Source organism: Panthera pardus, unplaced genomic scaffold (assembly GCF_024362965.1).
Source record: "Panthera pardus isolate Hobbes unplaced genomic scaffold, ASM2436296v1 HiC_scaffold_8, whole genome shotgun sequence".
NCBI lineage: Eukaryota > Metazoa > Chordata > Mammalia > Carnivora > Felidae > Panthera > Panthera pardus.
This window is the reverse complement of record NW_026527013.1, coordinates 110,229,032-110,254,072: the sequence shown is the minus strand read 5'-3', so window position 1 is coordinate 110,254,072 and position 25,041 is coordinate 110,229,032. Positions and strand designations below refer to the sequence as shown.

The window sequence follows — 25,041 nt, the reverse complement described above, 5'->3', positions numbered from 1 at the left end:
CTTCCTATTGAATAAAGATTCCTTCAGGAATAAAGGATGGGAAGTAAAAGATTTCTTATTAATGCTTCCAGATTTTGAGTTAAAATTAAAAAGCCTTTCCATCCACCCATGTTTTAAATGAATCCACTTATGTTTTGTGCTTATATGATATTTTTTACATTAGATATCCGATGCAGTCAGAGTTTTCTCTTTGGTATGGGTGAGATACGCGTCTAATTTTGTCTCTTCCAAAATTCTGTTTAATATTCTAAAATAATTTTTTAAATCCATCATTCCCCCGGTCATTTAAACAGCCACCTGTATATCATTTACTAAGTTCCACAGGTAGTTGGATCTCTTTCTGGGCTTGTATTGTTACATGTGTCTCTGTATTCATGTATCCACTCCCTATTTTTTAAATTATAGAGACTTTATAGTGTGTTTTGTATCACATAGGGCTAGTCCTCGCTCATTAGATTTTCTTTAGAGTTTCTCTAGCTACCCTTGCATGTTTATCTTACCATATGAACTTTAAAATCAACCTATATTAATCAAAACAAAAACAAAAACAAACAACTTCAAGGTATTTTTATTAATATTAATCAGGATCACAATAAATTTATATATTAACTTGGAGAGAATTTACATCTTTATAATGTTGAGTTGTTTTATCTCAAAACAAGGGATGCCTTTCCATTTCTTTAGGTCTACTTTCTGGGTTCAAGAGTATTCAAATTTTTTTCTATATAGGTTTGTCACCTTTTTTGTTAAGATTATTCTTAAGTATTTCTCTTTTCATTGTTACTATATTTTTTTTTAATTTTTTTTTTTAACGTTTTATTTATTTTTGAGACAGAGAGAGACAGAGCATGAACGGGGGAGGGGCAGAGAGAGAGGGAGACACAGAATCGGAAACAGGCTCCAGGCTCCGAGCCATCAGCCTAGAGCCTGACGCGGGGCTTGAACTCACAAACCGCGAGATCGTGACCTGAGCTGAAGTCGGACGCTTAACGGACTGAGCCACCCAGGCGCCCCTCCATTGTTACTATATTTTTACTTCAATTATAGATTTTAAGTGATTATTTGTCTGTGAAAGTTATTGATTTTTATAGTTAGTTTAATATCTCCTACCTTATTAAGTGTTTTTTCTTATTGGTATTAGAATTGATTCTCTTCTGTGTTTTAGGTGTACGAATATATCATATGTCATTGGATATAGTTTTACTCTTTCTTTTTCGATTCTTATACTTCTGCTTATTCTCTCTTATACAATTGAATTCACTGATACCTCTGCTCCAAGAGAATAGTAGTGGAGCTAACGGGCATCTTTGCCTTGTTCCTGACTTTGGTGGTTCTCTATAAACTCATCATGTTATGGAATAGTGTACCAACTTGCTGAGCTTTTTCAACATATGTAGGCCTGTGTATGGTTCCTGAGGATCTGTTTTATGAAAAGCTTCAAAAGTGATTCTAATATAAACTCTCATTTGAGTGTATGCTCCATAATCATACAAGATAAAAGTAAGTAAATTAAACAATTACATGAACATTTGAGTCACATTTTGTATAGGAGTGGTGGATATGAAGACAGCATTTTTTCCTTCAAGGAGCTCAATTTAATAGACAAGAAAGACATAAACCCATGGTTGTGTACAGTATAACTATTACTCAATAGAAAGTGTTCCATCACTAGTATCCTTCCTGAAAGTTGTCTTTATCTAGAGAGTTAATAAAATATTTACTGTGAAGTTTTCCAAGATTGCATCCTATAATGCTATCTATTGGTCTCTGATTTTTAAACTAATTCAAAATTGGCCTTTATCAAGAGTCACTGACTGAAAAAACCATGATGTCCCACAAAAATTCTAAATTTCCTGCCCTGCTTCCCCCTCACCCCACATCTTATTTTCAAACTGTAGCTATATTGATTATAGCAAGCAATGTAACTCATTTGTCAATTCCTGGTATTGTCATAATTATTTTACCATCAGAGAACAATCGGTTGTCTGTTAGACAAAATTATGTGCTACATTGTTTTAAGAAGAAAGGAATTCTCTACTTTTGTTAAGCAGTTTACACAAATATTTTAAATATTCTTTACCTATCCCAAACCAACTCTGAGACCCATATTTTCCCTCTGTGCCTATTGGGTTTATTCTTTTTAAGTTCTCAGGTACTTTCAAATTTGGAGGGGGGTATAAAAGATGGTCTTAATGCTTGCGGTGGAGGGTAGAAGTAGACCTTTTGGAAAAAGAAGAGATAGAGTTTTAAACCTGAAATGGACTGTGGAATTTTACAAATTAGAAATAATGGGTTAAATCTTTGTCCTTCTGTGTCCTTCAGCTTGTTGGTGCAACATTTGGATGGCTTTCTCCCACTTGCTGTCTCTCTGTCAGTCTCCTTGGTCGGAAGGACTGTCTATTTGGGAGTTACTCATGATTATTGTTTAATTTGAGATAAGTTAATACTTTTTTTAAAGTTTATTTATTTTGTAGAGGGAGGGGCAGAGAGAGAGGGAAAGAGAGTGAATCCCAAGCAGCCTGTCAGTGCGGAGCCCGACTAGGGTCTTGAACTCAGGAACTGGGAGATCATGACCTGAGCCAAAATCTAGAGTCGGGTGCCTAACCCAGGTGCTTTGGGATAAGTTACTACTTTTAATGTCACGGTAGGGCATCTTATGGAAGAACTGAATATATAAATAAGTATATGATAAAGAATAATGAGTCACATATTTCTTGTTCCCAAACAGAATTTTAATGTCTAACTTTTTATTCTTGGAGCTGAACACCTACAGCCATGTTCATTTGCACTTCTATAATGAACTGTGATGAAAATCTGGATTCCGGGGACAGGAACATCCAGGGGCAAATCTCTTAGCCTTGTTGTACCCAAACCTTTCTTTTAGCTGTAAATTAAAGGATGGCAAAACATTGTCTGTTTGGTCATCGGGGCCTTCATACCTTTCTATTTCATGCTTATCTATCAATCTATTTGTACATGTTTGGATTAATAATATAGCCAATAGTATAAGAAATATTTGTAAAGGCAATTGTAGACTCCAAGAATGTGAGCTAGCCTTAAAGGTCAGACTAGCTTGACTACCCATTAAATAGATACAACCTACTGTAGCCTTAGAATTAAAGATAGAATTTCTTTCTGTGCATCTATGAATCATTCTCAACTGGGAACTTAATGATTAACATGATTAGAGAAACAACACTAAATTTCATCTCAAAGTAAAGTTGGAATGTGGTAAAATTTTTGTTAAAATGGTCCAGTTGATTTGATAGCTTTAGCTCCTAAACTTTCATTATTAGATTTACCAGTTAACCTGATATCTTAGTCTAGTTGTATTCAGTATAAGCCTTAAACATTATTCACTTCAGCCTTGACAGGATATTTACAATGTTGTCTATTGGCTATGATGACAAAGTATTTTTAGTTCTTAGAAACTTCAGTGTACCACATTTTAATTTTCAAACCAAATATATTTTCAAAGAAACCTTGACTACATTACTTTATTGTGGCCGTTATATTTTAAATGAGATTTAAATAATTTCTTCTGGTGCAATAGGTACAATCCACCAGAACTGTTACAAAGGCTAACAAAATATTGCTTCAGTGAGGTAAGTGGGGCCTGCACAGCCTTCTGTGTCATGCTTATCCAAGCAATAAATTACTTTCTTAGACAAAAATCATCTTATGAAATTGCTTTAGCTTTTTCTGAAGTAAAGGTATTGAATACATAGTATTGGGAACACTTTATTTTGCTTTTTATCACATACAATTATTTTCCACTTGATAGCTAACACACAAGAGAACAAGATGGATTTCTTATATTTTACTGTTTTCTCATTTATATTGTGTCCAGTTTTAATTTTCCTCAATAAAGATTCTTTCTGCCCTATAACTTAATTTCACTGGCTTCTTAACCCAGAAGTCTTTTTGAAAGTAATCTTAAAACGTCTGAGTTGTATTTATCAAATTTAAATTTAATGCATAATATTATTTCCCTATTGTTTTCCTGAAGGTTATTTCCAAAGGTAGATAAAAGTCAAGTCTAAAGGTTTTTTAGAATATAGATAGTGGCTTCTTATTAGATGTTCATCTTCTTTGATGTTTGACAAGTGAATAGCGAGTGCCTCTCATTTTACTCTCTTGAGAAATATGCTAACAATATCACACATATACAAATAGGCTAGTATGTGAAGAAAGTAACAAGGAAGGAATTAAATGAAAAATAAGTGTCTTTGGTATTTAAAGCTCTTAGGAAGCCTTAGAATCTAGTTTAAAAACATCAGGCAAAGACAGACTCCAATCCATACTCAGGTGAATGTAACCACCTTGGTATGGTATATTCTGAGTAAATTCTGACACAGAAAGCTATTTGTTTAGTTTATTTTTATTCATACTAACTTAAGTCAGCTTTTGTGGGCTTATAGGTCTTTTTTTTTTTTTTTTTTTAATCTGAGGCAAACTACAAAACTATTCCCGGGAGGCGGGGATGCAAAGTGCACTTAGAATCGAACACAAAATCTTGCATACAATTTCATGTAGTTTGCAGACTTGCCAAAGCCCACCCATTAACTGCATAGGGATTTGTATTAGTCGGGACTCTAATATTACAAGTAAAGAGGAAATCAGTTCATGTTATTTTAAGGCAAAGGTAAATGTAGTGGTCCCTGTTTCTAGGAAGATACTGAAATAACTCATAGAAATGAAGAAATGGCTACAGAAAGTAATGCCTATAGAAAGAATTGGATCTGGGAACTCAACATTCCCAGAACATACTCTTTCTGCTGCTCATTTCTGCTTGTCTCTACTTCTCTTGACATATTAATATCACTTTCTCCTGTTCTGCAGATATGCCTCCTTTATGTGGCACAGAACATACTTGCCAGCAGATTCTACTTAGCAACCCCAAAAATATAGTATCCTGAACATACATAGTATCAAAGCCAGAAAGGGATTCCATCTCTGCTTATATCACTTGTCAATTCACTAATCACTGTTGCTCAAATTAATCAGGTGCAAGTTCTACGGCCACTTCTGTGGCAAGGGAGGCAGAGTCTGTAAGCAAAAGAAAGAGGACGGGTCACCTTAAACACTATAACTGACATTGTTGGGTCTCCACATCAAGAATCTGAAATAATAGAGATGCTGAACAAGGAATTACCTTTCTCAACCTTTGAGAACTATTACAAGTCATAACCAATCAAATGTGAGGTTGGAGGAGAGGAAGAATAAGCTGGCAACCAATGGCTGAACTGAGACTGTGTGAAGGGGGTCAGAGTGTCAGTGCTCAACAGTGGTAAGCTGGTTAAGTGGCTCTGCAGGGGGAAAAAAATGGTACACATATATTTATAGGTATATATAGATTTATCACGGATTTTACCAATACCAGAAAATGAGTGGCACACAATTTATTTAAAATGATACAATGTTCAGGGGACACCTGGGTGGCTCAGTTGGCTAAGCATCCGACTTCGGCTCAGGTCATGATCTCGTGGTCCATGAGTGCAAGCCCTGCATTGGACTCTGTGGTGACAGCTTAGAGCCTGGAGCCTGCTTAGGATTGTGTGTCTCCCTCTCTCTCTGTCCTTCCCCCACTCACGCCCTGTTTCTCTCCTTCTCTCAAAAATAAATCAATGTTAAAAAAAAGAATATAGAAAAAGATACAACGTTCAATATTGTTTATTATTTGCATATAGGCAATTAACTCTCTTCTAATGATTTTGTCGATTTTTGCGGAATTCTTGTATTCTAGCTCAACTGTGATTGCAACTGACAAACAAGTGTGAACAAACACTGGTTGATATTTTATTTTTCTTTAACAAGTAAGATGTCAGAAGTTCATTCATTTGTCAACAGTGTGAGCAACTTCCTTCCTGAAATGGATAGTAGTGTTTGAATACTAGAATAGTTCCTCAAATTTTTTTGTGTGTTATTTACAATATAACAGTTGGTCATGACACCTTTCAAGTTTAATATGCATTATCAACATGTTCTTGATCCCTTCCTTAACTCTAGAAAATCAGCAAAACAGTAACTCACATCTTGATTTTGTAATATTTACCAATTTCCTTGGTGTAAACACTCCCTCCACAGCTGGTCTCCAGCTATCACCAGGATACCACGAACAAAGAGTTAGGAAGAGATGTGAAGTAGCCCACTATTCTATAGTTTTTTTTCCCCACGCAATAAACATAAATGACCTCGAAAACACAGATAGTGGTAAAAAGTAGTAAAATAGTTGGGAAGCAAAGATTTTTTTTGAGTATTTGTGGCCTTCATTTTACATATAATTTATTTAATTGTAAGTTCATATACTTTAATTTTTAGTAATGATTGTATCTAAAAACCGGCGAGTAAAATTCCACGAATTTTAACAATTGGCCCCTAGCTCATGAGTCAGGCTGAAGCAGCTCTGTGATGCTTTGCATGATTTTTATGAAACATAGGTAAGAAATAGTACTTGAAGTTACTGTAAAATAGAGAGCTAAAATGTAAAATTAAGGTTCTGTTATGGCATCACTATGATTTCTCTAAAATAGTGTACTCAGTAATACTGGTGGATATCCAGTATTAAACATGCTCAAATTTGAATGGCTTTACTTCATAGTTTGACAAGTTTTAGATTGTTCGCCATTTTAGATTTTTCAAATCCATTTTCTTTTGTATTAGGGCAAGTGATCAGGTACCTATTTTATCACACTAACAAAATGTGTCATTTCCATTAGCTTTATATTTTAGTTAGAAAAGGAAGCCAAAGCAGAATCTCTGCAAGCCTTTTCTGCTCCTTCATCAATGTGTGTGATTAAAATCTCACTTCTTTTGCTTCATTGCATTATAAACTATCAGAATCTCTTTCATATTCTAATAATCTTCTAAAAAACTATACTAGACAAAGTGGGACAATGAACACTAGGAATACGCTTTTTATCTTAGATAGACTGCCATCTTTCAGAGAAAATAATTTGGCCAAAAAATAGGAATGAAGGAAAAGAACAGTGAGAAAACCTTTGATATTTTACTTTACTTTTACATTTTTAGCACCAAATACAAAAGCATCTGCTTACTAGCTTTCTAGCAACTCAAAACTCTCATGTGCTTTAAAGGAATACATGATATGGATAAATGAGAGTAATTGTTGAATAAGTTAAGTTGAAAACTGGATAGTAATTGTGTCATTTAGTAATCATTTTGTCTTGTGGAGGGCAGATTTATTACTTTTAAACATTGTATTGTGAAAACCTATCAGTTTTAGCTAGCATACATTTTGAATTTTAGTGTGTTTCTTAAAATAAGCCAAGAAAAACATACGATTATAGGAGACGCAGTATTCCAAAGATATTTCTAAGGAATTGGTTAAAAAGAAAAGGGATAATGAATGAGACTAATAAATAAGGGAAAGATAATCTGGGGCTTAGGAGAAAAATCAGAAATAAACTGATAATAAACTTACTATCAAAATGGGACTTTGCAGATCAACTCTGGACTTAACTTCTCATAAATGTCCATGTGCTGCAGCAAAACAGACATGCTGTTGAAGTTAGCGCACAACTGTACTCTGTAGTTTATTCTTACTGGTGGTTGCAGATCACAGGTCATCCCTTTCAGTTCCAGTGGGGCTCAGAGGCAGCCCGTGACCATGGTCACAAGGACATTAGGGACTAAGGGTTAGCCTAAGGAGACAGAGAAAGAGTTGATTAATGAGAGACTTATCAATGTCAGACACAGTCGAGGAGAAGGGATACAATTGGTTTAGGAAAATGGAAAAGCATAGGTCTCTGAGGGTGAAAAGTGAAGGAGAAGAGAAATTACACAGCTCAAGTCTGGTACTTCACTGGGGAAGGGAGGCAGAAGAAAAGACATAGACGGGATACCATCCCCTTAGGTTACAGTGTAAGCCCGGCATGAGGCAGAGGCCAATAGGCGTGAGGCAGACATAGAAAGATCGCATGATGTCAGTGATAAAGAGGCCTCAAGTGGGCTCAGAGAAATTAGCTGAATGTATTATGCATATCAATCAATGAGAAAAATTCAATAAAAACGTGAGATTAACTTTTACTATCAGGAGAGGTAAGTTGTGTTTACATTAGAGTAGAACTATGGTTAGATTTTGACAAGTTAACAGAAAAAAATCAGATAAAACTCTATAGGGTTCATACCCTTATTTCTTCTTTTATGAGGGAGGGGGGAAAGTGGGTAAACTGGAAAAACAAGTTATTTTTAGATACATTATAGTTTAATTCAAGAGATCCTGAAGAGATCTAGGCTGCAACAAGCAGGAAATGTTTGAGAAAAAGAGAGTTTTTATTGGACATTCAAAGGGCATATTAACTCCTAGATTTGTGGCTGAGTGTGTGGGAAATATAGTAGGAAAAAAAAGTTTCAAATCTGAAAAGTCTAGACTCAAATTGATTTGCTATTAGCACAGAACTCTGAGGTGAATTAAATAAACTTCTGAGTCTCGATGTCCTCATTTAAAAAATGTAGCTAACAATACTTACCATGAAGTGTAAAGGTAACAAGACACCCAATGCACCTGGCACAGAGGTGTGTAATAACATTATTTCCCTTGTTCCTGAGTGAACTTTCAGTGTGGGAGACTCTCCTGATCAGGGTGAGGAGCACCTGTAAGGCATCCCCAGGCAAAACTTGCCCCACAGTCCAATTAACCAAAGTCATTCTTTGATACAACTCCCGAGCCAAACACCTGACTGTATTACCTCCTTAGTTCCCAATTTTGCCACATTCTTGGATAATGGGTATTGGAACTCCCTGGGAAGGCTCTTACCACTTTAAGAGGAACTTGTCCTTCGTTTCTGGTTCATGCTGGCCTTTTATTCACTCTTTTTCCTCTTCCATTAACTCTCCTGGCTTTCTTTTCTGAGTAGACCAGATGAAACAGGGTCTTCAGCCTGTCCACCTCTCCCAGAAATACTCTGTGTGTGTGTGTGTGTATGTGTGTGTGTTTAATGTGTAACACTAGGTTGTGATTTGATAAAGTAGTTCTACTTAAAAACTGGTGTAACTACTAAGGCTCTTCTTAAGTACTATCACTTAAAACAGTCCCCTCATCCTGGGAATTGGGTGGCAGAAGAGAGGGTAAGGATTTCTCAGGTTAGACACTTTATACTCCCAGTAAGTTGAGTTAAAAAGTATTTTATTTGGGGTGTATATTGCTAGATGTGATAACAACAACTCACAACAACGAAATAACTTGTCACTCATGCAAAGTCTAAAGTTTTTTTCTTTTTTGATCTAATAGATGGGTTCTCCTGTGTGGTTCCCTCCATCTATTACCTTAACCAACAGCCAAGGTCACCTTGGAAGGTGGAGAGAGAGGAGGATTGCTACATTCCATTGGCCTGAGCTAGTTACACAACCCCACCTAGACAGGCAGGATTTGTAATTTTTTTCAATTCCCAGAGGAAAATGAAATGACTAGGTCAATACAGCATCATCTGCCACAGAATGATTTAGACAGATATTATGAAATATTCCCTCTTTCCCAAAAGCTAATGGTTCATAGATTAAAAACTTGCTTCTAAAGACCAAAATCAAATTTGGAAGATAGAAACTTAATTACATTTTCACATCACAGAATTTCAGTGTAACCAAAATTTCTGGCATAACCATGAAGAATACATTTGATGAATTAATCAGAGACACAGCTTGAAACAAAGTAAAAGCTCTTGTTTAGGAGATCTACAGTCTTTCACAGAGTAATACAACACAATTAAGGTACTGATAACATAGAACTTAATTTGGGGTTAACGAAATTATATTAAAAATAATTTTGTAATTGTTAAATTTAGGATAGCCAGAATGGCCATTTTTCATGCAGTTTTAAGCTCAGTGTATATCAAACTAATATTTTATACTTATTTGCTTGCCTGTGATATTTCCCCCATCAGCTTCCTGCCCTAAACAGTGCAAATAATATATAGAAAGATGAAGGGCAAGATGGCTTGCATTTTAATTATATGATACTAAGATTTGAAGGGAAAGCCAGATCTCATTTATTTCTTTCCCTACCCCCTTTTTTTGGAAGCTAAATTACATTAGATGAAAAATGTAAAGATGATAAATGTCTTCTTTGTACCTTTTAACCACTGGAAGTTCAGTGGTAATAAATGTTTCAGTATGAATTCTATAATCCTGTGATCTTTACAATTTGGATAGTTAGTCCATTTATGCTTTAGTGAATAAAATGATGTGTAAACAAATAAACCAACTTCATGATTCTATTAAAGAATCTGGTAAATAACCAATCATATTCCTTTACCCAGAAGGCAGACATCTCACTTACAGAAACAGTTTTTTTTTTTTTAATGGATTCCTTCATTCATCCTTCTGCTACTCCTACCAATAAAAACAAACATTTCCCATTCAAAGCAGAACATTTAGCTCTGTTAGCAACAGAAAGAACACTTCCCCAGCAACAGGAAAACCCAAAAAGGACATCTATTTTTAAAAATAAAATGTGAAGCCCTCTGCATTTTGCTGATTTAGTGAACAAGATAAATCTTATCCATCCAAATTAGGTGAATGCCCTATAGATTTCAGGAATAAATAGCCTGATTTCACATTCCTTTTATTTGAGTATTTGCTTTGTTTTTTTTTTATAGCCCAGGACTTTCCTTGACATGTTTGCTGATTTCTCTGTTCGTGGATATTTACACACATTGCCATGATAAGGTAGGAAGTGTCTTATTTTAAGTGGTAAGGTGGTAATTCAAGGAGTTCATTACCATACGCATAACAGTTCACAGCAGAGTGTGCCTCTGTTCTGTAGCAAGGTTTTTGAAAACGGTGATGATGAGTATGTTCGTTGGAGGAAAGTGATAGGAAAATGAACTGCAACTTACTTGCTATCATTAAGTACCAGTTTTAAACTTGAAAAAGCTTAAAGAGTGTTTGCTCTTGAGACAGAGGACATTGTCCAATGCTTCAAATAACACCTCCCATGTATACAGTATATTAGTGTTAAATTAATTATATGTTTTAATCTCCTAGCTTTACAGAAAAAGACAGTATGCTCAACAAATGATGGATTTTCATTTCCAAGGTTTAATCTTATTTGATAGTAAAGACGGGACCACAATGTAAATCTTCTCAGGCTCATATTCATTACATTCGACAGTCAATATTATGGGGCACATGTCTAATATCTCTTCAACTTAATTGTGTGTATGTCTATTACGAATAGGTTTAAATGTAAAATTTTTATTAAACACAGAAAGATCACTGTACATGCAAGGGTGAAGGCAGGTCAAATTAACTTTGTACCAATTAACATATTACCATTTAAAAACAATAGTAATTTTTAGAATGATCTTATTTTTTTACCTTAGTTGTTAAGCTATTAAAGTAGGGAACAATAGAATAGCAGTGTTTAATTTCACCCTTACTCTGTAAAAATGGAACTAGCTGAGTTAAGCTTTAAATATGGGGACATATTGGGTTCTGTCTATGAGCACGGATTCCTTTTCTCATTTCCTCCTTGGGATAAAGGCAAAAAAAGGAGGTCAAAGGCCAATCACAATTCTTATGATTCACATAAGAAATTGAGGACATGATTCTTGAAAAATTTTAATTTTTAAGATTAACTAATTTAATATACTTGAAGATACAGTATTTACACATATATAATTCAGAATTATACAACTATACAGAATTATATAGCTATATATATATATACACACATATATTTTTTCATTAAATATAGACTACATATAATTATACATTGTATGTAGACACTATGCATATGTCTGGGTATACATTAAATATAGACTACATTCTACATGCATACATTGAATAATACTATGTATACTATTTATACATTAAATATAGATTACACTATATGCAGACATTATGTATATGTCTAGGTATACATTAAATATAGACAATTTGAGCAACAAAATAAGAGTATTGGATTTAACCTGAAGTATAAAATAAAGGTCTATGAATCTTTACTCATATGATTGAATCAATAAAAAATGAAGAAGAGAAAGATTTCCCATGCCAAATAATTTCAAATCATTTAAGTAGATATTCCACCTTCATAATTCCCTGCTGATAGTGTCTGGCCTGCTGATAGCGACTTCCTTCCAAGGAGTAGAGCAATATGGAAAGAGGGAAAAAGTAACTTTGTACTGGAGAAGTCTGACAAACGCTACCTCAGCCAGGTTGATTGAAACCAGCGTTAACAGTGATAAATGATGTTGATAGTGTGTATGCTTGATAGATGACTTGGATTCACTAACTTTGTCATGGTCTTAAAGTGTAATAAGATCTACTGTGAAAGTCTTCTTCAACTGTTAAGTATATTATATGCAAAATGCCTCCCACAGCATCTTGGGCCCATCCTAGGTACTGAAAAATAGTGTTCGTATTTGAGAATTAAATGTTTGAAAGGTGCTCTAGTTTTTGTGATGTTAAAAACAAAACTATTTTATTTAAAAACTATTTATTTCAAAAACTATTGGCTGAGGTTGCCAGTGATCTTATACTTTTGAAATGTCAACATTATTATTTTGCTATAGCTGCATCTATTGTTAGGAAAACTTCATATTGTTTGTTTCTTAGGCTTGAGTTGCCTCAGTATTTCCTCAAAAAATACTATGTAAGAAAAAAGCACAGACTGGGCTATTTGAAGCTAGACTTCAGATCACTCTTAAATGCCCTGAAATTTCTGCTTACTGCTGTTTACAGCTGTTACTAAAGCTTTAACAAAGACTCAGGATATCCTGCTGTTGACTGTTCTTAGAATGTGTCTTCTCTGTTGGCAGTACATTACTTCAACGCCAATTCACTGGCTTTGATATTGGGCTTTGTTAATGAATGTGTAGTACTATTTAATGTTCAGTAGAGGTGTAGTTGACACTGACGATATTGTATTACAAGGAAACTGGAGTTAATAAAATGGCTCAAAAACCCAAAAGATTAAAAAGTAGCAACTGTTTGATAGGTGTGATTTGCTTGAAACGTTGATGCTCTATTCTTCCAGTTTCTCAAAAAGAATTGTAGCCAATTTGTGACAACCTGAATACTTGGGAGAGTTTTTTTCGTCTGATATATCCAGGCAAACTGGATATATCAAATTGTTGCTTGGGGGTTTAGAAATCACTGGCAGTGGCCTGTTGAAAAGCATTATACACTTGATTTTTGCCTCTGACCTCTTTTGTCATCCTTTCCTGCATTAATTGGGCAGATTGGACAGTGCTACTGGGGAATCAAACCTTTTGCAGTAACAGCCACGTAAATATCCTTATCATGTGTTTAAGACAGATTGTTTTGTTTTGAATTTCTGATTGATAGCCAAAGGACCCTACGTCTCAGATCAGTTGGTCCCAGGTTTCCTCTGTAACAACTGATATGATGTTTTTAAGACTACATGGAATGCAACTGTAATCTGTACCAAATTAGGTGCTTATTTTAAGCTAGTGGATTCTGTAAACATTCTCTTTCCCAACTATATAACTCAATTTCCATAACTCGCCAAAATGGCATACCTTAATCAGTTTCTGCTTGCCTTGCTAGCAATTAATTTTAACTCATGCCCAAGATAGAAGGTTTGTTTTGAATATATTTTATCTTTATTATCCCCTATCCCATTACCACCATTTAAAATATCAGCAATGAGCTAGGTGAAGGAAAAGGCATAGCTCACAATTCTGTCATAAACTTTTCTCTAGCATTCTAGTGACAGTAAAAGTAATTCCCCCATAATTGCAAAATAAGAACACATAATCGCCAATTTTTTTTTTTTTTAATTAACCTTTCAACAGTAAAGATTGCGTTTTAAATCAGGGGCACCTGGGTGGCTCAGTCCGTTAAGCATCTGGCTCTTGATTTCAGTTAGGTCATGATCTAGCCCCATGTTGGGTTCTGCACTGACAGGCCAGGGCCTGCTTAGGATTCTCTAACCCCCCCCCCCCCCCCCCCCCCCCGCTCCGCTTGCTCATATGTTCTCTCTCTCTCTCAAAATAAATAAACATTAAAAAAAATAAATCATCTTTAATTAGGCTTTTTCCTTTTGAGGTCTTTTAGGAAATGATTTACCCATTCATTGAAGAAATTTTTATTGAGTATCTACTATGTGTCATGCAGTATTCTTATATTATAGGTGCTGAGGAAACATCCATGAACAAAGCAAAAAAATCCCTGACCTTGTGGAGTTTATGTCCTAATGGAAGGAAGGCAGACAATAAGAAAAAGAGTAACTGTTAGAAAGTGTAAGAGTTATGAACTAAAGGAAGGGAGGATAGAGACAGGCAACATTTTAAATGGGATGGTCAGAGTAGGCTTCTTTAAAAAGATGACATTTGAGCAGGGATGGGACAGAAGTGAAGGGGCTAGCCATGCAAGTATTTGGTGGATAGATCCTTCTAGATAGAGTGCAGTCAGTGCAAAGGCCCCAAGTCAAGAACATGACTTGCTGTTATAGGAGCAGGAAAGCTGGGACAAAGTGCCTGGTAGAAATGAGGTCAGAGCAGTGGATGTGAGGAGAGACCTGCAAGGCTAGCTAGCATAAGGTTTTTTAGGTCACAGAAAGGACGCTCGCTGAGAAAACTGGGAGCTGATGATTTTGGCTTTCTCTCTCCTAGGTCTACAGATAAACTCTTAAATATTAAAAGCATGTCCGGGTCATATTACAGGTTGGTATAAACTGAAGTAATGCCTACACTTACTTTACTACCTTTAGACCAAGTGAAAATGTATTACTTCTGTAATGGGAAAATACGTGCAAAAAGTTAAATACTTAGGCTAGACACCTAAATTATAGTTGTAATTCACTAGTTGGTGTCTTAAATATTAACAAGTCTCCTTCTCTGTTTTCTTACTTACAGGTTGGAACAATATCTTTTTCCAGCTTCCTTGTTGTCTCTAGTATCTCTTAGTTTCCCTTAATATCTTAGTCCAGATAGTATTTTCCAATCGTATTTCCTATCATGGCTTAAACACATTTTATTGTGTTGCAGAGGTCAGAATTCTGCTGGCCCAGGAATACGGAAATTATGTATCAGATGTGTATCAAAACAAAAACTACTTTGCCTCAATTAGTTGAATTGGGCAAAATGAGGGTTTTTCTTGATTTTTTACCTGACTACCTAAATAGTTTTGTTTCCTTGGGGAGGATACAATAGAGATAACACAAGTTTGTAATATTTTGAGACTATAATAGTAATGTATTAAGCAAATTTCATTTTATAGAATAGTACCGTTGTTAAGGAAGGAGATTCGGGAAAAGGGGAATGAACGACGTTAGTTTTCAAAGTGCTTTTGTACCCCTCATAAAAAAAGATGGAAGGGTTCTGCATATCAAATCTGAAAATCTTCAATTTCCTTCTAAACTAATTTCTAACACACAACAGAACAACACGCTTTGACAGCAGGTTCAGGTAAACCACTTTCGTTAAAATTCAGGTAGAAGTGACTGCCTCTAACTCCACATATTGTAACTCATCTAGTGGTAGATTCAGAATGGTGTCAGTCTCAGGGGCTTCTTTGAATGCACACTGAGGGCCAGAGTTCAGTCCCATTTCAGCTTGGCACTAGCTACAATGCCACTTGCTGAAATCTGCTCACACTGATACACCAGACACATTGTATCAAGAGGCTAGTAGAGCTGTAAAAGATGACAGCTAAAAAGCAAAAGTGGCTTTATTATTTTTTTTAAGAGGTCTCTTAGAAAAAGCAAAACTAAGATCTCATTGTGATGTAGGTGCTGGCCAATCACTTAATCAGCGACCGTCCTAAGTGCTAGGATCCTGGGTAAAGCTGATATGCCTGTATCAATTCTACAACCTGTCGCACACCCCAAAAGAGGGCTCGCTGACGATTGGTTAAGGACAAAGGAAAGTTTCTGTCAAAGTTCAAGAAGAGAGGGACTGCGTGAGGAGCAGTTTCAGATCATATTTAACCCCAGACCGTGGAGGGAACCGAGCCTCCGCGTGCTCTTCGGTCGCCGCTGTGCAAAGGAAATGCCAGAGGGAAGTTTGTCTACAGGACATCTGCCTCCCAGTTCCCGAGAAGCGCGAGGTCCGCAGCGCCATCAGTCGAAGGCTCGGCCTCTGCCCATCTTACTCCACCCTAGGGCCGGCCTACGCCGGCGAGCCGCGGAGGACGACCCAACCCGGAGGGCGAGCGCGCCCGCTCCCGGGCTGGCCTCACACTGGGCCCCGTCTCTACTACCGGCAATCGCAAGTTACCCTGGGAACCCAGCTTTGGAGGCCTCACCGCGGTGGCCGAGTGGGCCGCGAGGCGCCCGCCTCCGCTTCCCCACGCGCCGGCGCCATGGAGACGGTCACGAGTCGCCGGCGGCTCCTGCGCCCACCAATGGAAGCGCACGTCGCAGAGAGACGCGGACGTCGCTCTTCCAAGATGGCGGCGCGTCCGTCGCGAGCAGCCGGGCCGGGGGGAAGCCAGCGAAGCCGAGTAAAGCCGCCGCCCGGGAGACGACTGAAGGAGCTGTTTCGGCCGTTGGCGGCGGCTCCGGCAGTTTTCGCTGCTGCTACGGCTGTTGCCATGCGGCGAGGCTAGGGAGGAGCTCACTTCCCCGGGGTGTAATAATGTTAACAGAGGTAAGCGGCGACGGCGGCCAGTGTTTACCTGTGAAATGGGGAAGGGGCCGGCGCCAGCTCTTCCGAGAACAGCGTTTCTCCTGACCGCGGTCCCGACCCTGCGTAGCGGGCCCCGGGGCCCGAAGAGCAACGGGGATCCTACAAGTGCCCCCTGAATAGGAGCTGTGCTGACTCAACAGAGTCCCACCACCTCCGGCTGCTGTGCCTCTTCTTTCGTAGTTGCCACTTGCCCGTCGCCCGAGGCACTGGCCACCCTCTTGCTGTCGCTACCTCCTAACTCATCGTTTCCTTCGTGGTGTCCCCTTACACGCTGCTCCGTGGCAGCGTTGGTCTCTGCGTTGGTGCTGCTGTTCCCCTACGGTTTGCCCGAGATCTCCCTTCTCCGGTCCCTGGCCTCCAAGGGCCCTCCACCTCCAAGCTCGGTCAGCATCCTGGGTTTGTCACTTGGCCAGACCGGTTTTTCCTACCCCCTACTTTGACTACTTCGTGAAGTGGACCTTTTTTCTCGAGCCACACTTGGATAGCCCAGTTATCTCACCTCCCCCTCTAACCCCCACCCATTGTCACCTTTTTAAATCGTAGGAATCAGAAAGTTCAGTTTAGCATCTACACTCTTGATTTGCTTAAGGCTCCCTTGATACTCTCCGTGGAATAGCTTTTTTTTTTTTTCCCCCCCTCGTTTGGACCTGAAATGGAAGTAGGGCAACTATGACTAGCCAGTCAGTTTCCCTTTTCTAGTGCTTGATGTCCATTGCAAAAAGCAGACTTTTTGAAGAAGTAGAGTTCCTTACTAGCAATACGTTCAGGGGAGGAATTAAATTGATCTCATCAGATACTTGACCCCGGTTAACAGTTAGGTGTAGTGCTATGTGGTGGTGTGGGCGTCACTGAAGATAAATTGTGCAGCTTGTGGATTTGAGCAAATGTCTTAGAAGTTACTCGCTTGAAGTCCTGTGAAGGTTCTGGTATCAGCTGTCAGGGACTACTAGTTTGGGCATCTTTGTGGGCTGCACTAAGGAAAGGAAACAGTTTTAATGGGCAGTATTCCTTCCTACCTGGGCCAAAAGGAAATAAAAACGTTTGTAGATGAGTGGCTTTTGTGGCGTGAAAATGTGATGAAAAAGCATTTACTTGCCTTTACCATTTGATTAATTCTGAGGAAGTTCACACTTGGTATTTGCACATAATGTACGCACAGAGCCTGGAGTATGATGTATCTGGTAAATATTTTACTGGCTGACTTTAATGAACTAATTATCTCTAATAGTTTGCATTTCACTTTATATTTTTAAATTCCACATTATTTTGCATCCTGGAGTTTATTTTATTCCCGGAGATTATGGTATAAGTTTCTGTTTTCATTAGCAGTATTAGGTTAAAAAAAAAAAAAAGACCTAAGTAGCAGTTCTATTTTTACCTTCACTGTGATATTTTGGTGAGAACAATTAGCCTTCTAACAAGGTTTCAGTGCTGTCTCTAATGTACGATATTTTATGATCTTTCGATGAAACTTGGCTTAGGTTAGCATGTTGTAAAAAGTTGTAATGCTGTCATATGAGCTCCGTGTCTGCTAGTAAAATGCTAGTGTCTTGATGTGGAAGGACTGTGCCTTCTAAGTTTCTGTACTGTAAAACGATTTTGTGTTTCAGGGAAATATTTTAAGCAGTAAACCATTGATGCTAGTAAGAAGTACTGTAGTGCTGGGGCACCTGAGTGCTCAGTAGGTTGTGTCCCTCTGTGTCAGGTCATTCCACGGTTTGTGGGTTTGAGCCCCGTGTCGGTCTGTGTGCCGAGAGCTCAGAGCCTGGAGCCTGTTTCAGATACCGTGTTTCCCTCTCTCTCTGCCCTTCCCCCGCTCGTGCTCTGCCTCTAGCTCAAAAATAAATAAACATTAAAAATTTTTTAAACATTAAAAAAAAAAAAAGGTGTCCTCTGGTGCGTTGTGTGTCTACCGGTGTGCAACTTGTAAGTGGCAGAGTCAGTGGCAGTTCCTGCTGAGTCCATTCTCTTAACTACTATGTGGGATTGCCTCTCCGGAGAAAGGCCCAGATTAAACGGCACTTGGATTTTATCTTTGGTTTTTAGTATTCATTTTATAGATTAGAAAACTGAAGCCCAGGGACTTGTCCAAGGTCAAGCAGTTATTAGTTGCAAATACGAAACTTGAATCCCATCTCCTGACTCAGTACAGAATTCTATTTAGCTTTCAGTAATTTTCAGCTCTCTTGATCGATGTTAATAATACACTATTTCTTGTCTGAATATTGTCAGTAGGTAAACTGAGACTTATCATTACTTAAGAAAGACTTCTTGCTTTAGCTTTTTTTTTTAAGTCTGAAAAATAGTCCTATTTTGAAATATCGTAGATATAAAATTGTACTCCATATTGGTTACTAAAAAATTAGTAGTGTAGTACTTTATTTTACTGCTTCTCTTAGTTTTAACACAGATCAGGAGGCATTAGGGGAGGTGAAGAGGTGATTTAATTCATGTTAGATTTCAAAATATTTAGTTACGAGCTGTGTTACAGAAGATTCTCTTGTTCAACAAGTGTATACTATGCTTAGAAAGTGGTGAGTGGTACTATCTGCTTGGGTCTTTTGCATCTCAGCATTGAGGTAGGAGATACTATTCTCATTAGCCAGGTGAGAAGACAGAGACTCAGTTAAAATAGTTGGCTTAAAATTATATAACAAGTGGTGGAGCTGGGAATCATACCTAGGTCGTCTTATTCCAAATTGTGTGCTGTTTTTGTGGCTCAGTATGGAATGTGTCATTGATTTTCTTTTGTAATCGATAGTCATCAGTATACTATTTTTAGGTTTAGGTTTTTTGGTTTTTGTTTTTGAACCAAAGTAGGGATGCCAAGTATATAGATACATAATAATAACAGTAGTGATAAACATTCATATGAAACTTTTCAGTTTTGCATTTTGTCAAAATAGATCTTTGAAACCTTTTCAGAAATGAGAAACCATTCATGTGAGCAATTAAGGGCCATACTAAGCTACAAGGAAAAATTACTCAATTCAGCAAATTAATATGTACATTGAACTTTGAAACCTGTGATATGATAGATTGGTGTGATTTGAAAGTAGAGCACCAGTAGGTTCTTCTGCCCCCGTCCCCCCCCCCTTATTTAAAAAAAAATTTTTTTTTAATGTTTATTTATTTTTGAGGCAGAGACAGAGCATGAACGGGGGAGGGTCAGAGAGAGGGAGACACAGAATCTGAAACAAGCTCCAGGCTCTGAGCTGTCAGCACAGAGCCCGACGCGGGGCTTGAACTCACTGACCGCGAGATCATGACCCGAGCCGAAGTCGGCCACTCAACCGACTGAGCCACCCAGGTGCACCCCCCCCCCCCCTTATTTTTTAAAAGAGGAGGTAGCATAGTTTCTGATTTAAACCTTTTGACTTCAATTTGTATTATTTTCATTCTCAATATAATTGAAATATTTATGAGACTTGCTAGACATATCTGTGTGTCTTTTGCATTTTCCATATAGGGATGACAGCTTTGTTTGTTTTAAATGTTTAAATTATTTTTCCCCTTCTGTCTTTGCCCTTTAGGACGTCTTACTCTTAATGTTACTCTTATTTGTCATAGTATACTTGAAAATTATTTGTTTCATACCCACTCTTCCTCCACCACTCTCTTTTTAAAAATAAGTGTAAATTTCCATATATCATAATTAGGGTCTGGGATGTTTACTTAAGGATTTGTTAAAATCTGAATTTTCACAGCATTAGAATATAATGAAATATTTATCAGTGAATTTTCATTAAACACATTTTTAAACTTTTTTCAAAAGCTATTAAGGTTATTATTCTGAGCATTTGTTATTAACAGAGAACTAAAGCTATAGAAGATACAAGAAAATGTGTTGAATTTGAACCAGAGCTGTGGTATACTCAGGAGATTGTTTTTGCCTAACACCCAGTTATCAGTCAGCCTGTTGACATTTGTGTGTGCTTTTAAAAATATGGAGTGAAAAGTTGTAGCTGTTTAAACTTAATAGTTTGAGTTGTGTGCAAATGTGAGGCATTAGTAGATGTTAAAAAAGGTTTACGTTGGTGTTAAGTCACTGCCACCCAGATTTGTTGGTTTTTAGATATTAATACTAAATTGTTGATTTTGTGGTTAACAAGTATGATACAGATGGGAAAAGATGTAGTCTGTAGCACTTTTAAAAGTTCCAGGTTAATAGTTGTTAACAGAATAAAATTTTGTGTTTCAAATACATTTTGAAGATACTTGCACAAAGGAAGATAATTGCTTTGTTCTTTCAGGATTTCTCATAGCTTTTGATAGGTGATTTGCTCTCAAAGAACGTGATAGAATTTGCATTATATGGCAAAGTTGTTTAAATTTTTTTTTTTTAACGTTTATTTATTTTTGAGACAGAGAGAGACACAGCATGAACGGGGGAGGGGCAGAGAGAGAGGGAAACACAGAATCGGAAGCAGGCTCCAGGCTCTGAGCCATCAGCCCAGAGCCGGACGCGGGGCTCGAACTCGCGGACCGCGAGGTCGTGACCTGAGTTGAAGTCGGACGCGTAACCGACTGAGCCACCCAGGCGCCCCAATGGCAAAGTTGTTTAACCATGTGATGGGTAATTTTGTCAGTTTGGCCACGGAGGGTCAAGATTAAACATTATTTCTGGGTGTGTCTCTTAGGGTGTACTGGATGAGGATGAGATTAGCATTTGAGTCAGTGGTCTCTTTAAAGTAGATTGCTCTTCCATTGTGGATGCTCACTATCTAAACTATGTAATCCATTGAGTGCCAGAATAGGACACATGGAGGGAGGAAGAATTTGCCTCCCTCCCCCCCCACCCCACCCCGCCCCACCTTACTGCTTGAGCTGGGCATCCATCACATCTTATTTCATCTCCTGCCCCCAGGGATTTAAATGATCAGTTCCCTGGTTCTTAGGCCTTTGGACTGAATTACCACTAGTTTTCCTGGATCCCCAGCTTGCACATGGCAGATGGTGGGACTTCTCAGCCCCTGTCATCATGGGAACCAATTCCTCATAATCTCCTTAAAAAGTTCTGTATCTATATCTCCTGTTGTTTCTGTTTCTTTGGAGAACCCTAATAGCAGAGACTTAGAGAGTTTCTTGTATGGGAAATCCTGAGATGTGATAAGTTGTACAGCAAGGAAAGGTCTTTGGACGTTCAGGGCTCTTTTGAAAGACACATACACACACACACACTCTCTTGCCCATCATAAATGTTTAGTAAAAATTTATGACTTGATTAGGTTAAGAGAAATATTCTTGGGATGGGTTAATCTTTAAACTGCATGAGCAATTTTTAAAATAATTAATTAATGATATTGTAAAGGCTACTAACTAGAATAAGAACTATAGCCTCAATTGGCATTTAAAGGATGTTAAAAAGTAGGAAAGAGATTTTATAAGGGGAGTGGAAGGACATCACTGTCTAGAATGAGACTGGCTTGTAACTGTACATACAATATTGTTTAGCATCTTTTGATAAGCCAAATTGAATTTTGCCAACATTTCTCAAGAATTTTAAAGGGGTGGGGTGCCTGGTTGGCTCAGTCACTAGTAGGGTGTGTGACTCTTGATCTCAGGGTTATGAGTTTGAACCCCGTATTGGGTGTAGAGATTACCTAAAAATAAAATCTTAAAAAAAAAATTAAAAACAAAGTTTATTCTTGAGAGGGAGAGAGAGAAAGAGAGAGAGGGAGGGAATGAGGGAGGGAGGGAGAGGGTGAACAAGCAGGGGAGGGGCAGAGAGAGAGAGAGAGAGAGAGAGAGAGAGAGAATCTGAAGCAGGCTCCAAGCTGTCACACAGAGCTGACATAGGACTTGAACTCACGAACCACAAGATCATAACCTGAGCTAGTCGGACACTTAACTGCCTGAGCCACCCAGGCGGCCCCCCCGCCAAAAAAAAGAAATTTAAAAGGCTTTTGTTTTATTTTTTCCCTTTTGATTCCAGGTTTTCAGAGCTTATAAATAAATTACATTCATAATTACTTTCATTATGTTTTATTAATCCAGCACACATAAACCCCTTCCCTCCTGATCAGTAGCTAGCTAGTTGATCGAATTGCAAGCAGAAGCAAATATATGTGACATTTTAGTTAAGCCCTGTAACTTTATATTGAACATGCCTTCCATTTGGTATTTTGAAATACTAAAATAGAGGTTTTAGATGTTCATAACTATCCTTGGGGGTCCTAAATAGGGAGATATCAGTGTATATGACTCCGTTGTTTGGATGGATTGTTCTAAAGTTTGTTGACCAGTTTTCCATAGACATTGATAAAAACTATTTTCTTAACTAGTCTATGGTATGTTTATGGTTAAAGTGTTACATTAATTGCTACACATTTATAAAATTATTTTATTTGAGGAAATATGGAATTAAATTTGGGAGAAGAACTGAGAAATAAGTAGAAGTGTTTGTAGTTTTAAAGATTACAGGTATTGGTTGTATGTCATATGGTCCCTGTAAAATGTATTGGCTTTTCATCTCTTTACGTAGTAACTACCAGTACATATATAGCCTTTTGCAGATTATGTAGTGTGGTTTCTGTATTAATCTGGTTATGTTAAATGTGCTCATGCTTGCTTATGTTCAGTTTCATTTCTAGCTATGGAATGAAGAGAAATCTCTTAAAGGGAGAAGAAAAGGGGAATGAGAGGATCTTTGCTTCAGGTGGAATTAAGCCGTGTTAGCCGAATTATAATGGGAAAGGAGGGAGCATGAACTTTTGGAAGAGGGAGAAAATAGGTTCTATCATGGGGAGGAGTGTTCAGTGCTGGTCACTAACTAGCTAGCTATTTGGTGACTTTATGGCATTCCCTGAGTGACTTTTTAAATGTGTTTTGAAATTTTGTGGTTTCACAGACCATTAATTGCTCTCTTTATTGATGGTAATCTAAAACTGGCTTTCCATTTCTCAGGTTTAATTTTGATATTACAACACTTTATTATTATTTTTTAAAATGTTTATTTTGAGAGAGAGAAAAAGCTTGCGAGCAGGGGAGGAGCAGAGAGGAAGGGAGAGAGAATCCCAAGCAGGTTCCTGCTGTGTGTGGAGTCCTACATGGAGCTCGATCACGATCACTGTGAGGTCATGACTGGAGCCGGGGGATGCTTAACCGTCTATGCTACCCAGGTGTCCTGTTACTACAGAGCTTTAAATATCTGAGAGGAGAGGGAACTTTGAATTAAATCAAGTGGACAGCTTTTAAACTATCTTAACCCCTTTAAAAAGAGGTTAATATTGAGTGAATAGATAGGCTGGACTCGTGGTAATGCATCCTCATGTCTGTAAACAAGTTACACCTACCATGGTAGTGAGACAACATACAAATAACCTTAAGTAATATAAGGCTGAGTCACAACTTCACTTATTTATGATGTGACATTGGGGAAGCTGTTTGAAATTTTTGAGTCTTAGTTTCCTTCTTTATAAAATTGGATAATAATAGCAACTTTCTAGCTGCTCTCACATTGTTGTGAAGATCAGATAAAATGAGAGTACAGAGAATATAACTCTTTGTAAATTGCCAATCATTATACAAATATTAGTAGTTAAACTGTCAGGTGTTTTCTCTGTATGCCTTGCACTAGTGTGAATTCAAGTCCTAGGCTCCATCCAGGTTTATGGCTCACTAGCTGCTCAGTGGGGGGATGAATGGATCTCCTGAGAAAGAGGGTGCCCCCCTGGCCATCGGTGTAGTTATAGGGGAATCAGGCAATAGGTTAGAAGAGGTGAAAGAAAAAAAAAAGTAGACCAAGAGCATGTCTTGCAAACTAGTAATGAGGTTAGTTTCCCTTGTAGTTGGTAAACTGATTAAGAATTTTTGAAACAAATTCTAAAACAAATATTTTGAAAAAGGTTACTTATTTGAGGTTTAGTAGTCATTTGTACATGTTCTTAAATATTTGTGACAAAAGAAAACTTTTAATCAGTCCTAGTTATTTCTTTAAAGAAGAAGCTGTTAGGATAATTTTCATTAAGCTTTGGTTTTAACTTGTACTGGATATTCATTTTTGTGGATTAATTTGTTCACCAAACACAAATATACCTACTGTATGGTAGGCAAATAAGAAGTTCTGGTGCTGAAGTGGTGAGTCAGATCTGAAACCTGCCCTCAGAAAATTCACTATCAGAGCTAAATTGTGCCAGTTGGGCAGTCACTCAGCTGAAGCCTTGAAGTCTTTTGTCAAAATAAAACAAGTACCATAATTAAAGGATGGGAAATTAAGAGAAATAAAAGGTTGGAATATGTAATCAAAAGGTAATTACTTGCATTAGCTTTATAACTCCAGGTAGAATTACCAGTTTGGATGAGATGGCAGCTCTAAAATGAGTTTCTCCTTGCAGTTGAAGCATCAACCATCTTGCCTGTCTATGTGTGTATATATATATTCATATATATTTATATATGAGAACAGAGAAGCAAAAAAAAAAAAAAA

General features: G+C 37.6%; 1 protein-coding gene and 1 long non-coding RNA gene across 4 annotated transcripts in view; one reads left to right on the top strand and one right to left on the bottom strand.

Moving 5' to 3' along the window:
- Positions 1–4,444: 4,444 nt before the first annotated feature.
- LOC109263788 (uncharacterized) lies at positions 4,445–17,112 on the bottom strand. Its single transcript, XR_008420591.1, has 3 exons — positions 16,603–17,112; positions 7,445–7,664; positions 4,445–5,049 (listed from the first exon to the last, which is right to left on the bottom strand). It is a non-coding gene; the product is annotated as an uncharacterized LOC109263788 (long non-coding RNA).
- SNX13 (sorting nexin 13) overlaps positions 15,762–25,041 on the top strand; it is a 141,295-nt gene continuing 132,015 nt past the window's right edge. Inside the window, exon 1 of one of the 3 annotated variants that reach the window (XM_019443529.2) lies at positions 15,762–16,574. In XM_019443529.2, the coding sequence (XP_019299074.1) occupies positions 15,777–16,574 (798 nt within the window). In that variant the 5' untranslated portion in view covers positions 15,762–15,776. The remainder of the gene's footprint in view (positions 16,575–25,041) is intronic. The other 2 variants (XM_019443527.2, XM_019443528.2) reach the window with 2 other exon arrangements.